This window comes from Sceloporus undulatus, chromosome 5 (assembly GCF_019175285.1).
Source record: "Sceloporus undulatus isolate JIND9_A2432 ecotype Alabama chromosome 5, SceUnd_v1.1, whole genome shotgun sequence".
In the NCBI taxonomy this organism is placed as follows: Eukaryota; Metazoa; Chordata; class Lepidosauria; order Squamata; family Phrynosomatidae; genus Sceloporus; species Sceloporus undulatus.
Genome location: NC_056526.1, coordinates 90,704,356 through 90,721,537, shown reverse-complemented (window position 1 = coordinate 90,721,537; position 17,182 = coordinate 90,704,356). Strand labels below are relative to the sequence as shown.

General features: G+C 39.3%; 1 protein-coding gene across 1 annotated transcript in view; it reads left to right on the top strand.

The window, feature by feature from the left end:
- Positions 1-9,512: 9,512 nt before the first annotated feature.
- SLC34A2 (solute carrier family 34 member 2) overlaps positions 9,513-17,182 on the top strand; it is a 34,233-nt gene continuing 26,563 nt past the window's right edge. The window contains 3 exon segments of the mRNA XM_042470627.1: positions 9,513-9,579; positions 16,773-16,884; positions 17,002-17,133. Coding sequence (XP_042326561.1) covers positions 9,526-9,579; positions 16,773-16,884; positions 17,002-17,133 — 298 coding nt within the window. The 5' untranslated portion in view covers positions 9,513-9,525.

The window sequence follows — 17,182 nt, the reverse complement described above, 5'->3', positions numbered from 1 at the left end:
TTACACGAATTAAGACATGGACAATTAATGCTGTTCCTCCCCTCCTGTGGTCTGTTTCTTTTAAATGGATTTTAGGGTTACCCTTCTATTGCTCCATTCCAGTCAGATAAACTATCCCACCAGTTTCAGTGATGCCCAGTATATTATATTTGTTTGCTGTGTTAAGAGTCCAAGTCATCTTTTATTTCCCTGCTTGTTCATAAGGGTAGAGACATCTAAGAGTGCTTATTCATGACTTTTCCCCTTCCATGGTTAGGTTCTTTACATTACCCCGTTCTCTTTACAACATTCAGACTATTATCTCCAACATTTGATGAACTTCCTGCCCTCAAGAAAACTGTCTCCCCTATCCCCCATGTAATCCAGTTTGTTAAGGCCTCCTGATCAGGTTTTGAGAGATTATTAGCAAAAGCCTTCCTGCCAATGGGCTTGTGAGGTGAGGTGCAACCCATCACTTGCCAGAAATCCATCTTCATGAAATCACGACCATGGTGCAAGAGTGAAATTATTCCTGAGAGCATCCACTGCAAACCAGTTGTTTACCCTCCACTATTTTCTTTCCCTTCCCGGCTATGTCCTTCAGCTGCGAGAGATGAATGAACAACACTTGCAACCCCTTGTGATATCAATGAGCTAGGCCTGGCAGTGTCATTGGTTCCCAGGAAAAGTAAGGGTAATAGTCAGTGGGTTTGATGAGTCTTGTCAGACTTTCTGTTCCATCATGAAATTTTGACTCAGGGAGGGGAGACAGCCACCTTTGAGCCATCTATCAGGCCTACAAACCACAGTTTCTATTCCTCTCATCAAGAAGTCCCCTATTACCACCACAGATATCCTCTGAGATGGGCAGGGGCCAGTCCATGTGCTGAAACTTCCAGGTCACCTGCTCAGTCCACTCACCTGAGGAGTGATGCTTGCTCTTGTTGCTGACCCTCATTAGGACTGATAATAGAGGAAGGCATCAGATCAATTCTGCAGCTCCGCACTCACAGATATGATCCCTGATCCTTCTTCTTATGTTGCCAAATATTCCAAATACTACCCCTTGTGATTCGGAATTGACTTCCTCCTCTGACATCACTGTGTGATTGTATCCTCATCAGGACAGCCTGCTCTGCTCTTGTCCAAGAATACCTCATGCTCCCCAGTATGCTAAAGAGTAGATATATGGGTCAATTGCTGTGAACCTTCTCTTCCATGAGGACAACACACTTGCGCTTTTGGTAGTGCAGCTGTCCCGTCCTTTGGCAAAAACCAAAATACCAAAGCTGTTGCAGGTGAAGTTTATACTTCAATAAAAAAAAACTTTTCAAATTCAGTGGTTTCCAGTGCAAGTGTTCAAGAGCAGAAGGCACACTTGACTTACATTCCAGATATTGACATTGTTGTAGAAACCTTTCAGATGAATAATTGTTCACATTTCCTACTGATCCTTGTGAGGTCTGGCACACCGCATACTTTCCTTATCCAGCTATATGGTGTCTTGATTTCTGTGAAGACATATCAAGCTTGTTGTTGAATTTTTGTGACCATAGTAAGCTTATTTTACTTATTATAGTAAACAGGACAGGACTAATTTGAATCCAGTGATTCTTCCAATGAAGCTTTTTTTGTGTAGAATCACAAGCCCTTGATGATTTCCCAGGCCTTCAAATCCTCATGTGTAGCATTCTTCTCTTTTTCTTCATAGCTGAACATAGTAGTGTCCAGGCTCTAAAAACAACTACTATTTAAATATGCTGAACTTCTTTTGCTGTTGTGTTTGCTGTGAAAGAAAATGGATGGAAGAAATGTTGGAAAACACAGGAAAAGATATTACCGGGGGGCATCCACCACATCCTCCAACATTTCACAGATGAAAAATTGGGACAGTGTGTGGTCCAGAGGCACTTATCCATGAGGAAGAATGCGCAAGCTAAGAGAGGCTACAGCATTTGCTTTGCCTGAGAGTACAGAGAAGGACAGGTTCTGCCCCTCCTGTTTTCCAAGCTTTGCACTTTGAATGCAGTTTGAGCCATTGAAATAAGATGAGGACAAAGGGAAAGAGAAACTGGGACATTTTAGAAGCATCTGAAAAAGTGGGATGACAGGGATGAATTGAACTATTCTGCGAAATCAGGACAGAGTGAGCAAGGGTAGCCACAGCTGTTTTGGTGAAGGCTCTGTTGCCCTTCACCAATGTACTTTTTCTATCACACAAATTTGTGAAATGTCTTTCCTATAAATCTTCTAGGATTAGTGCACTCATTTTAAGCACCTTAAACCTGATGGGGATAGAGGCACATTTAAATTTAAATGATTTTTATTGCATTCACCCTGGCTGATGAATGCAGCCTGTATACAGCCCAGATGCACCAGGCTTATTCTGCAGGCTTTTATTAAATGGGATTTCTCTGTCCCTATGGAGTGGGGAATTCATTCTTTTCCAATAGGTCAGGGGAAGTCCTTGTATGCTGTCTGACTATTTAAAAATATAAAGTTTTGAAATCAGAAGTTAATTTTCTCTCACTTCAAGGATTTGGATTTGCTTCCATTCTCTATTTTCATTCTGTGCAGTGTTAGTGTTTGTATTGACTATGGATTATTATGTTATTTGCTAGTGGGATGGGAGGATGGGGTTTGAGTCCCTTTCCGAGAGAGATTCAGTCAGATCCACTTGGCACACATATTCCCTTTGTTAGTTCCAACGGATTACGCCATTTTGAATAGTTGTTTTGCTTGATTAACCTTTACTATGTGTAGGCGTAGGAGAGAGGGAGGGACTCAGTACGTGTGGATTATTCAATGAAGGAAAAACACAAACCTCACTTTGCAGGTGATTCTGTCATGCATAAGAATGCCATAAATTAAAGTTCACTTTGATGAATTTAACAATAAAGCAATCCTATTTTTATCTCGCTACTGTATAAGAAACGAATATACTCAGGAGCTGATTTTGTATTTACATCTTTATATATTCATTTATCATTTGATTGTTGGAAACGTTCACTTTCCTTTAATACATCTGGTTTGTTGCCACCTTATGAAGCTTGTGAGTTCCCATTCTGAATTTATATTCAACCCTATGCAATAACTTTCTAAACACAATATCTGTTAATATGAGGAATATAAACAGTATATCTCAGTCTCAGTACAGTGGTACCCCGGGATACGAAAGCACCGCCTTACGAAATTTCCGGGTTACGAAAAAAATCAATAGGAAAAAACTGTTCCGGGTTACGAAGGTTATTTCGGGTTACGAAAAATTTTTTGGTGCTTTTCGGCGCTATTTCGCACGAAATCGCGGCTTTTCCCCATTAGCGCCTATGGCTTTTTCGGCTTACGAAGGATTTCGGGTTACGAACGCAGCGGCAGAACGAATTATTTTCGTAACCTGTGGTACCACTGTATTATCATTCTCATATTCTTAAAGAGGTAGTTGTTGTTGCTAGCTGCCTTTGAGTTGACTTCAACTCATGGCAGCCCTGCGTATGCGACATTTCCATGACTCCTTGCCCGCATTCCCACTATGCTTTAAAGCAAATTTCTGATCAAGTTATATTACTGTTATTCCCATTTGAAACCGGTTCCGAACCTACTGTGATTGGTTTCAATCGCAATGAAGTGAGGCAAACGCATGCAAAAAACACTCTTTCCTGACATTAGTTCTTTGGTGGTCCTTTTGAAAATAATAGATTCCACAGAGCATGTTCAACAAGTGGGAAGAATGGATCTGAACCACATCATTCTGGAGGGGAGGGACTAATAACAGAGGGGTGTTTACCGTCCCTCCTCACTTTTTGGTAGATCCACCATCACACCCCCAGCACTGCCTTTGTGCTTGTGGTGTGACCTATGGGCGCATTATTTTTTTTTAAAAATGAAATTGATAGAAGATTAAATTCATTAATTTTGGAACTACCTGCAATCAGTGAGGCAAGTAGTTGCAAAATCAATGAATCAAATCTTCTATCAATTTTTTGCTGCTGCTGCTGCTGCTTACATCACTGATGACTCACAGATGATTGACATGCATTTTGAAGCAGCACAAACTAATAGGGATGACAACTGTGCCAAAAAAAGAAGTGATTACAAGGAGATAATGAAAAGATCCACTTTCATAGTGGAAATGATGGACCTTTTGGAATCGATTTATCAACATGGAGCGAAGGCGAATCGCAAAAAAGTTTAAATATAAGTGGAAATGAGCCCTTAGTCTTCTACTGCTCTGCTTAAGTTTTGCAGACTCATGTCAGTGACCTCCCTAATTGAATCTAGCCATTTGGTGTGTGGTCTTTCTCTCTTTCTTCTGCCCTCAATTTTTCCTGGCATTATTGCCTTTCCCAATGAGTCATGCCTTCTCATAATGTGGCCAAGGCACAACAGCCTCAATTTGATCATCTTCAAAGAGATTAAAACAACAACAACAACAACAACAATAATATAAGTTGGCCCTCTATATCCATGCATTCTGCATCCATGGATTCCACCATCCACAGGTTGAAAATAGCAAACCTTGATTTTATCATTTTATATAAAGAGCACCACTTTATTATGCCATTATATATGAGACTTGAGCATCCATGAATTTTGGTATCCACAGGGAGTCCTGTAACCAAGTCCCTGCAGATACCAACAGCCCACTCTAAAAACAGCATACATAAACAGAAGCAACAGTCAAACCATGAAATAAATAAAACACAGTTGGAGAACCAATTCCTATCTAGAAATCTGTCCTAGACACCAAAATAAGATGGTAACTCATAGGTGAAGCTTTCTAGAAAGATAACATTCCATCAAGCACAATGTGGAAGGCTGATCTTTGGTTGTAATTTATCCCAACACTGGGACAGTCTATACTATTAAAATACTCTTCATTCCAGTTGAATAGAATGTAATCTATTTGGGACCCACCCCACTCCGAAAATCTTCTTAAACTCCACAGAGTTGAGCTGAGGAAAATCTGCAGAAATGTGCATTATCACATCTGTGGCCATCTGTCTGCTGCACCAATATTCACATGGCTGTACATTTTCAGCAGAAGGAGGGTGAACAGATGCAAGTAGTTGTGAATTTGCACAGGAAAGTGAAGACAATTAACTATTGATATGGTTGTGCAAAAATATATAGCAATGTGTATAATACACTTATGTGTAGACTTGCCATCTGACAGTTTGGTGCACACCACTTTGAAAGTGGGCTCATATGTGGGGCCAGCCAGTCCTTTAGCTGTGAGGGGCATTCAAGTCTATCACAAACAACATGAAGGGGGTTGAATTTTTTTTTAAAGAGTCAACACAGATTTTTCCCTTGAGAGTAATTTCCCCTGTTTCAGGATTCAAAAGCTGGCTTGGAAGTTCTCTCTGGCCTTGGTAAGGTTCCCACTGAGAGAGAGAAGAAAATCTGTAGTGTTTTTAACCTAGTTCTGGCAGACTTGGCTTTGGGGTGAATTAGTGGCTCAGAAACAATCACCATCCAGCCAATTAGGAAGACTTGTTTGAGATGAGAAACTGAAAAGAAGCCTGTGCCGGAAGGTGCTGAGCACTGGCCCATGGGCTGTGTAACTGCAGCCACTCTGGGAAGAACCTTCAAGGTCTACCTGGCCTGGTTCCATGTGCTCAGGCCCAACTGAGCTTTGTTTCAGCAGCCAGGCCTACCTGATTTATAGTGCATGTTGCATTTTATAGTGTGTGTTGCATATGTTGACAGCAAGGGGTGCAGGAGTAGGCCTGACTGGTATTTCTGGGATGTCATTTGGTGCAGCTGCCACTGCACCACTGACTCCTGTCCTTTTTCCCCTTGTCCTTTCTGGTTTATTCTTTCTGTTCCGAATTGCTCTTTTTGTCTCAGTTTCTGGTTTGCCCTTCCTAGCTGGCTCATTTGTTTTTCTTTCTTTCTTTAGTCAGGCTTTCCTAAATTCAGTACATAAATTCCAAAGTTTCTGAGCTTGAAATAGTAATTTGGTGTGTGCTTCTTCTTTAATAACGTTCACCCTCTTTTTACCTGGTCTTACCCTTCTGACAATCATGTGTGTCATGGTTTTTCACGTGTGAAATTGTGTGGGGTGGGGTTAAATTATACTAACATGAGTTTTGGAGTTTTTCTGATGGCCAACCTAGCTAGCTTTGCTATTTCTCCCAGTTTTGCATACTTGATACTTGATGCTGTTTTGATTTTGGCGTTTGCTTTCCTAAAAAGAGGGATACATTATTTGGTGCACTTCTTGTTTGCTTGCTTGAATTCTGATTCTGTATATCTAATTGCTAACAATCCATTAGATTGAGAACTCAGAGGAAGTTTACTTAAACATAAGGTTATTATAAGTCAAACGGAGATGTTTATTTTTGGCTGTCATGAGACTCATATCCCAGAAGGGGTTGTCCCGAAACTTTCCTTAATCTTTTACCTTCCCTCATTCCCTTCACATCCAGCAGAGATCTTGGCACGGAATCCTGGTTGCCTTAGAAACAGACACTGTCATGTCTTCCAAAGCCTTTAGTCTCTGAGCGAAGAATGAAGGAGTGAGGGTTGGGTAGGATGACCAAATGTAATAAAAGTCAGGATTCCTAGGCAGGAGAGGGAATTTCAGACATTGCAACCTTTCCAACTCCAGTAGCACACAAAAATCCCTGTTCTGGACAACTACTGTAAAAATATACAGGATCAATTCTTTTTCTCTGCACCCTCACCCCAAATGTATGAGGAAATGTGGCATTTGATATATATGGATGCTTGGTACTTCTTGAATTTGTATCTAACTGAAGAATGTACTTGTCATTCCCACACACCCCCTTCATTCATTTATTTCTTATTAAAATGTGCATGATCACTTAGCATTCTTCCAAGTTCTATAAAAGCTGAAGAAAGCATTTTGCATGGCCCACGTCTGTTTTCCCTTGTTTAGAGAATTGGATGTGACAGAATTTCCCCCTGTATTATACTTTTAAAATGTATTATGGCTTCCAGTCATTTTGGAAAACTTTTGCTTGAAATGGAATTGCAGTGTGACATCTGTAGTTGAAAATTTACTTCCAGGCTTCTAGGAAAGAGGTATTTTGAACAATTATTTTTTGGGGTCATGCCATCATGAACCTCTAAACAAATATGTTTCCATCAGATGCTCAGCAAAGTGAATAAAATGTAAAAGTGAGCAAAAGAAAAAGAGATAAAGTAAATAAAACCAGAAATCAGACTGAAATAAAAACGAATAATGTCTACCATATTTAGAAGATGTGAAATATTAAAGAGAGCTAAATATGACAGTCTTAAAAAGAAAAAAGCCACATCAGTTGCATCTGATTTATTAGCTACAAACCAAGAAGTCCATAGATAAAATCTTCTTTCAGCCAAAAATCTCATTCATTAAGGAACTCCATTGTCTTACAGTGTCAACTTCCTACACCTGTATTCTGGGGACAACATTATACAACTTACTTTTCAGGGTTATAGAAAGTCTTAATCAGAGTCGTATGTGGAATTTTTTGACGTTCAGAAAGTACAATTATATATTTTTATTTTTTCTGTATTTAGACAGAATGCCATTTTACACAAGAGCTTATCGTATGGCACTTGCAGGAATGGAAACGGAACAGAATGAGGAGAAAATGTGTGTTAATACATGAGAGAATGCTGCCAATGCCGCCAGAAATCCCCAAGCCATTCCCCAGTTGTTCCTGGCAGCCAATTCTGAAGGATGATTTTGAACAGTTCTTCAAAATCGGTTGGAATGGCTGGAGAATGGCTTCAGGACTCCCAACAGCATCAGTGGCATTCTCCCATGCAGTAACATATGTTTTCTTCCCATCCTGTTCCATTCTGTTCTTTTCCTGTTCCTGCAAGTGCTGTACGATAAGCTTAACCGTGTGTCAGTCTTTGTGTAAAAGAGCCATAATCATCCAAAGTCATTGTGCTTACATTAGTAACAATTCTTTAACACTTGCGAATGAAGATTTCCATACCTGACAGAACTGCTGGTAACTCATCCCTCAAATATCCCTCAAAGGTGGAGGAAACGTGCGTGTCTGAACGCCTGGAGTGCTTCCTCAATCATTGCTCCCTCTAGCGTCCCTGAATAGTCTCAAGGGGAGCAGATTTCCTCTGAACACAAAGTTTCCATTCATAGAAAATCCTCTTCCCTTGAGACAATTCCATGACGATTGAGGAAGCATGCCAGGCATTCAGACAAACATGCTTCCTCCGTGTTTGAGGGAGATTTCAGGGAAGTTTTATCAGCGATTCAGCCAGGTATGGAAATCTTCTATGAGGCTGTTCAGACTGGACTGAAAGGCCACCCAGGTGGAGTCAGGGTTTCGTGTCCATACGGTGCATGCCCAAACTCTGCCCCCAGGGTGCCATGACACTGCGTGCCAGTCCACACAGTGCATGGTGTCATGACGCTCCTCTGGTGCTGCGTCCATACAATGCAGCGCCAAAGGAGCACTGCCAGCCACGGCAACGCGGCTATGGCACCCTTTCCAGGGGAAAGGCTTGATTGGGGCCATGGCTCACTTTGGAGGTATGCTGTGTAATTGATGCATGCAACCTAAGAGGCCAGAAGCTGCACCAAAACTATGCTGCAGTCCTTAGGACTGGAGCGTGGCTTTGGCATGGCGTCCAGCCTCTTAGAATGCATGCAGCATTTAAACAGCATACCTCTAAAGTGACCTGAAGCAGCTTTATTTTGGCCCGTCTGTTTGGGCCCAAAATTAACAAACAGGCATAAAAGACAGAGATAACATGTGCTGAATTTTCACATATAATCTAGAAAGAAGATAAGGTAAAAGTAAAATGGAAGAGGTTCCTTTATTTCTTTAAAAAGGCAAATTATCAATCAAATACTATAAAAGATACTTCAGAAAGTACTATTATAAATGGATGAACAGAAATAAACAAAAGAGTTTAAAGGCTTCTCTGGCAAATTAGTTCAAGGAACTATGTGGATACTCCATTAGCAAGTTATTCACTTGTGCTATAATAACAACATGGAGATGAGTAATTACTTATTGTGAGTGATGGTATAGCCACTGTCCAGTAGGTACCTCAGAGTTTCATTCTACCACATTCTTGACAGCACTCCGAATCACAATAATCTCAGTAAATAAATAAAGAATTGTATTTTACCAGTAAAATATATATATTGTGATTTCAGTGCCAGGCACTGAGATGGAGTTTTGCAGCCTTGGTCCAAACATTTGTTTAGTCCTGATGTTCAGTGTGGTGGCTAGATCACTCTCTCTCTCTCTAAGTTCAATAAGTCTTACAAGGTGGCAGTGAAGATAAAATAAGATAAAGGTAAAATCTGCATGCAATCCTTGAGCAAGGGCAGAAAAGATATCTAAAAATATAAAGCTGATTCCATTGTTGATTGTGCATTTTAGCGCAGTTAGAGATCTCTGATACCCATTAGTTTAATGTGGTATAGCAATAACAATATATTCATGATGCATGCAGAGACTCTAGGTGTGTTCTACCTCTGCAAAGCTAATAGATTTAAAAGTGATAGGAGGACATGCTTATTCACATTGGCAGGAAGTGTCAGTTGCATGGATGATGAAGATGGCATCTGCCAGTAATGTTCCTGCACAGAGCTGTATTTTAAAAGTGAGTTAATATACTCCTGTTCCATTTCAGAAAATTAAAATTGGGCTGCTTCATATACTTCCTTAGTACACCCACTGCCCATGTTCTCTTGGGATGGGAAAAATCTGGTACTCTTTCAGATATTAAACCTATTACGAGCTTTCAAATTGCTTTGCCTGTTTGCTGTCATCAGGGCTTTTTTGCTTTGCCAGGATGCAGTCACCAGTAGTGGGTAAGCATTTCAAAAAATCTTTCTAAAAGAGATTTGCTGGGGAGCAACCGTGACTGAAATTAGAGTGGTGGCGGAGTCAGATTTAAACAAATAATGGCATCTTATAGTTCGGAAAGGGTCCTTAACAAGTTTTGATGATTAGACATGGTTTATTGGTTTAGTTTTGTTTTAAATCTGCTTTCCCTTTTTAGGTAAATCAGCAGGAAGATAAACTAGCAATGACAAAATGCTATCCCAGTCAAGACTAGAGTTATCTCAGAACACTTAAAAACACTATTGTTGTTTTTTAATGAGCAAAAGGAATGATGAAAATTAAAGAAACTGGTAAATATTACCATCCCTATAGCATCGATCCCTATAGCATATTAAGCCTACTTCTGTATTGTTGATGAGAAATTTTCTAAGATTAAATGTGGAACAGTCTGAGTTTTTACCTTTTAAAATCTTTGCTCTGCATCATCTAGAAAAAAAAAGAGATTATCAAGTGCAGTTGGGCAGCGCCTTCAGACTAGATAGATAGGAATGTGAACCAGTGAAACAGGAGACTTTGGCCAGTTCTTGTTCTCTTTATAAACTGTAGCTCCCAGCAGGATACTTCGTTGAATCCTTCATTGTCTGGGAGGGAAGGAAAAGGTGAGTGAAAGGAGACCTGAGCTCTAAACTTTCTATTCCTTTATGATTTCATGAATATTTGCCTGCCAAGTGCATCCCTGGCACTCTACCTGATATATAGCAGCCAGAGGATATATTGTAAGCAATCTGGAAAGTCTATGGTGGAATTCTGTTTTGATTTTTTTTGTCCTTAATTTGTTTACATGTTGGAGTATTATGAATATAGGATGACATTTATACAAGTGCATTCTTGTTTTATTCCTAAGGCCCAAATATAGTAAAAATGGGGGCACGCTCTTATTAATGAAAGTTCTACAGTAAGTAAATACTGTCTATATGTTTGGTTAAATTTTTCATTTTTAAAATTCCTCTTCCCTTTCTTAAACTTCTTCCCCTTCTTCTTCTTCTTTATCACTAGGAAGCACAGAGGCAGAAAATCTCTCTCGCTGTATTTTATTTTGATCAAAAATTAAATGCATTTTCTGCATATAATTGGCTTCGATCTACTGAGATAAAAGAGGTTACATCAGTCAAACATTGTTACCTGAAGATAGTAGTAGATAGAATATCAATGAGATTTCTGTAATGGTTTTTCCTATTACATCTGAGTGCTTTTTTGCTTGAAGTGGCTGTTTTCTTTTCTTTTTTGGCATTCCTTACTCAAGTTTGAAGATACTGTATTATTTTGAAAATTCAGAATTCTTTTTGTTTGGTCCCTTAGGATAATAGGGAAAGCACTTAACATACTGTTTTCAACTGGATCCTTGTCTGTTGGTGAAAGTAGGCTTTTGAGTGTCTCATCTTCTTCAGTGACACACATAGAAAATTTCAAGATGAATATTTAACTTTTGGGTATTGCATTTCCCCACTCTTGTAGAAGAACTGTTTAAACGCTGATCATTTTACAACCTGTCCCAGCGTTGACACTGGAGCAAGAAAAACTTGTCTTAGCAATTCTAGCAGGAGCACTTATTTCAAATTATAACTTGTTCCATCACGTAAAGTGTTCACACACCAATGAGATTATTAAGTGTGCTGGGATGAATGAGCCACTGGGGAAATGCAGTGAACTGCTTATTAATCATGAGAAATTCTCTCTCTTTTTTAATCTCTCAATCTGTTGTTACAACACTGAGCGAGCTAAATTAGGTTGTCACTTAGTACAAAGCTATCTAGCCCTGAAACAGTTTGTTTTTAATCGTTCTAACTTCTGCAATCTTTGTTTTAAGCCGGGTTTGGAAGCATCAGATCATGTGTATTTACTTAACTCAGGGTTTGTTTTTTGGCTGGTGTGTTTTTGCATCTTGAATATTCTGTCAATTTTAGGGGTTGCTCCCGCTACAGTTCAAACCAGATCTTGATCTGGTTTAAACCACCATGGTTCCCGCTTAATTCAAATCCTTGAAGTGATTTGGAAAGGGAGGGGCGTGGTTTTTACCCATTGTTACCCATTTAACCCACGTCAAAAAGATGCTGGTAAAATGGGGTGTTTTTTGGGCTGAATCGATTTATTTGGAAATAAATTGATTCAGTCCTAGTGCGAAACAGGTGAAATTGAATCGGATTCCAATCTGCCTTGGTTCTCACTGGCAGCGGCTTTCCCGGACATACCTCCATGCTCCATCCTCAGTCCTCCGTCTCCCGGCCTGCCTCTCTCCTTCCACCTTGGCATGCCTCAGTCCTCCTGGCCTGCCTCTCTCCTTCCACACTGGCCTCTCCTCTTCCCCCAGAATAGCCAGGAATGATGGAGGGAGACATGGCAGGGAAACTGCGGCTGTCGCTTCCTGCACTGATTCTTAAAACCAGTACAAACATAATGGAAACCACGCTGTTCACTGAACCGGTTTCAAGAATCGGTGCAGGAAGCGAATCAAGAGGTAAGTGGGAATGAAGCCCAAATTTTCCAAGTACTATGCAGTTTTGATTTTAAGCAAAGATGATGGCTTGGATAGTAGGCTGGCCTTAGACTGTTGAAACCCTGGTTCAAATTCCTGCTTAATCATAATTCTGTAGTTGACCTAAAGCTAGTTATTATCTCTCAGATTAATGCAGGAGTGGATTAACTGCAACCTTCCAGATTTTGTTGTGCAGCAGTGCATGGTAGCCTTACCCAGCATAGTTAAGGGTGAGCAATGCTGGGAATTACAGTCCAAAAACTTTTGGAGACCCATACTTTACCCACCCTGGTTTCATGTGGGCTGATCTGTGTTGCCCTGATGATCTTGGGTATAATAGGAAATGTTGACCCACAACCACCAGCACTGAAATAAGATAAAATTGTCAGTTTGGTCAGTTTCTTTACATAGAGTGGGAGGGAATGCCATCCTCTCCTTTACTTGAGGCATAAAAATGTCTCATGTCAGCTATGAGAGAGGAAATGGTGTTGTGGATAATGTTAGATTTGGCTTCAGAAGACCTAAATTGAAATGCTTGGATAATCATGATATTATCTGGGTATCCTTGTGAAAGTCACTGTCCTTCAGCCTAACTTCTGATGTTAATTCAGATATAAGGGATAGTAGAATTTTCAAAGTGCTTAGGTCCCAAGATGGTAGGATTTAAAGCTAATAATTGAATCCAGAAATGAACTGGTAACCAAGGAAATCAAGAAGGACTAGGGCTGTGCTATTCAAAGTTGTGGTCCCTGGACTGGTGCCCGTCCCTGAGCTGCCTGTTCCTGATGTGTTTCCTGAAAATAAAAACCAGTTATTGCCAATGGACATGAATATGGTGCCAATCCCTGTCACAATGGGAGAAAAAAATAAATGATGGTTTCCTGTATCAGGTAGCGTAAGACTAGAGTGATATGCCTTAGTTATCCTCAGATGTTGCACAACAGCAAATTTCAGACCACTTGTATACTTTCCATGCATATTCTAATGAACATCATGTTACAGAACACCAGTCTTGAGGGTTACTAATTCCCAAATGTTATTCAGAAAGTATAAGTATGTCATGCATAAAGGTTGGCCATTGATTTAGAGTGACTTGAATATTAACATGTCACTCACTGTCTTGTAGAATCTCCAGAGGATTGCTTAAGGACACGCTTTGAAATGTCATGAACCAAACTAGTTCTGTAACTGAGGAGCACCTCCATTATGTTAAGTGTTTAACAGAATAGAACACATGAATATGCAATTTCAAATAGTAAAAATTGCCACATTTTAAAAAAAAGTACCATATGCATACTGTAACAAATGTGTCTTCAGAACTTTCTTTAAAAGCTGCAGCCATGACATCATATTGCCCTGGGAAGCGAGTTCCAAAAGTGCAAAGCCACACTGAAACAGCTCTCTCATGAATACCTGCCAAACTAATGAAAATCATGTTACAGAACACCAGTCAGAGACCAAAATATTAACTGTCCAGATACAAGTATTGGTGGTCTTATAAATAATATGGCCTCAAACTATTTAGGGATTAAAAGGTGAAATCCACCACCTTGTATTGGTCCTAGAATTGAACAGACTGTCAATGTAACTACCACAGAACAGGTATACTGAGATCTCAGCACCTAGATTCCTAAAGCATTCCATCTGCCATGTTCTATATTAGCTGTAGTTTCTGAATTGTTCTCAATGATAGCCCTATGTCAATTATAGCAATCTAACCTGGACATAAGCAATGCCAGGTATCACTGTAGCAATTATTCAACCCACCTACGGTAACCATCCTTTTATTAAATATTTTTAAATTCCTCCCTCCTTACAAGTTTATAATTATAACAATGTTTCAAACACACTTTATTAGATCAGATCACCTATCTTCTATAAGTACTATATCTAACCACAGATAGATAACTAGTCAAAAACTCTTGACAACTGATGTAACTTGTGTCTCTCTACATAGCATTCACAGACTGTATATTTAGCTCCTCAGGGGAAATGTAATCTCATTCAGAATTAGATCCGAGCATCTGAAATTAGCAGATTTCCACATCTACGGTGCTTCTGGTTTTCTTGGAACAGGCTTCCAGCTTGTTGACTCTTATCCATCCTAATAATGTCCCCAGACACTTGCCCAGATATACATCCACACAAACATGCATATGTAGAGAGACTCTACAACATGGTAAGATGTCAACAAACTGATTGTCATTTGAGTTACATTTTTGAAAGAACTGGTAGCCAGTGAATTCTTATGCTTGACTGTTTCCCTTAATATCCAAAAATACAAAACTCTACCCATTTGCTGAATTAATAGGTAGGTGTATTTCAAGTTCTGGCAAGACACTTCCAAGAGACCACTTCTTCTCCCCGTTTCACTTCAATTTTACTTTGCCCTCTCCCCTGTAATTTTGAATTTTCTGAATTGCAATACTTTACTGTACTTACTTGAAGTACAACTTCTTCTTTCATTCGGGCTGTCATGGATGCATAGCTACAAACAATACTTTCTAGTCACATAGAAGTAAGTAGTTTATACACCTCTTTTTGTTAAACCGGCAGAGTAGAAATAGCATCTTTTATAGAAGAATAAAAACCTTGGGAAAGCTAACCACTGTCACTGATCTAGTGAATCACCTACGGCTATTAAAAGGTTTGATCATGCTCCAGTTAGGTATATTTCAGGCCCATCAAAATAATTGAGAAAGACCTATGGCACATAACTCATTATTCTACTGAAACCTCTCAGAATGAAATGTGATTCTGGCTCAGCAATTAATGTTTACTGTCATTCATGTTAGAATATGCATCCCTGAAAAATGAGGAGCAACAAAGGTGAAATTGTGCAAAAGACATCACAGAGAGTTACAGGGTTGAAGGAACCAAGCTATCAGATCAGGATCATTGCCTAGTCTCTTTCACTCTTGAGGCTCAAAGGGATGAATACAGAAAAAATATTTTCTCATGACCAACATTGGGAGGAAAAACATTGATTTTTAGATTCAGAGGTTTTTGCTCATATGTAGATAACACCAGAACATCTACACTAGTTTCTTACACTAGTTCAGTCCTGACCAACACAGATTTGAAGTGCATCAGAGATGTTTTAGGTTAGCATTTAAACAGGAGGACTAAATTTCTCTTTGCTTTTTAAATCAGTGTTCTTGGGAATAATAAAAATGGATCACACAAATATTGCCAATATGGCTAAACTGAACCAATTGTAATACAAATGGACAAACAAAAAAGATGATTGCACTATCTGTCTTTTCCCGATCTGGGCACTGGCTGAGGCCATGTCTTATTGCACAGCTCCGTGGCCAGATCAGAGGCATCCCATATCAGATCAGGACTTTTCCCGTACTTAACTAAAACAGGACTTTTCCATCCTTAGCAAAGTAATGGGAGACATCCCGACTGGGTATGGGATGCCTCCGATCTGGGCACGGAGCTGTGCGATAACTCATTGTCCCAGCCCAGTCTCAGCCCCTGCCTAGATCTAGAATAAAGCAGTGCGCTGATCTCTTAAATTATGTCTGATCTAATATTCTGGTTCTATGAACTGCCAGTAAAATACATCTTGTTACTTACATGTAGGACAGTAAAATGATAGACCATATGGGTGCATAAAACAGCTCCTATTCATATAATGATGGAATAATTAGGAACCAAAAAATATGAAAACTGCCAGTAGAGCTGATGTTTTATAGTAGAAATAAAACAAATGAGTGTTAACAGCAGACTCCCATGGACATTACCCCTGTGCAGGTAATATACCTCTAATCTCACTGTGTTTGATAAGGCTTACTATCTGTGATTATATTGACATTGAAAACAAAACATAATGATTTATTTTCTTATTTTTTTGCTTCAAAAGTTATGGAAGGGTAAAGAAGAAAATTAGAGGGTTTTTTGTTTGCTTGTTTTTAAACAATTATCTAGTATTTGTTTAACTGTAAGCAGGCAGTCCTGTTGGTCCATTTTAACATTTATTTAAGCTATCCATTGATAACACAGTAAGTAAGCTTTTGAACAGCATGCATCTTTTCATTGGGTCAGAGATTTTTAAAAAAGAGAAGATGCTTCTGACATGTATGTGGTATTTTGCTTATACAGTGGACCTTTGTTTTACGCTGGGGTTTGGTTCCAAGATCCTCCGTGTATAACAAAATCCGTGGATGCTCTAATCCCATTAAATATGACATAGCAAAATGGTGTCCCTTATTTTAAAAAAAGGAAAATCAAGGTTTGATATTTGAAATTTATACTTTTTTTAACATTTTCAAACCGTGGATGCTTGAATCCGTGTAAAAAAAATCCATGTATAAGCAGGGCCGACTGTAAATCATCAATTCATTTTCTACTATAGAATTCATTTACCCATAAAAATTAATATTCAAAGTATATTCCTCAATTTAATGTAGTGAACCCTTTGGAAAGCTATTCTTTGATGCGCTTCTCTTCCTCTTCTCCTCCTACAGGACATGGCTCCGTGGCCTGAACTAGAAAACGCAGACACCAATAAATATATTGAAGAGCCTTGCTCCAAACAAAACCAGGTCATGTCTGAAAAGGATATGAAGAATCCAAAAGGTGAAAACAAAGAGGATTTTAAATATCTGCTACTATATACTTGTCAGAACCTTGCCAGTTGTATATTTAAAGACTGATGGTGAGTAATGATATTGGCTTCCTTCCTTGTCCCATTAGATGAGGGAATTTCTTTAAGGAATCAGCTGGAACTTTTGCCTACATATTCAACCATTGCCTTGACAAGAGAACTGGAGGAAGATGATCCATGGAGTATGCCAGTGCTTCAGAATACTGGAGTCAAATGGTCAGGTAAGGGTCTATCATAATTAACCTATTGAACTGAATTTATAATGCCCCA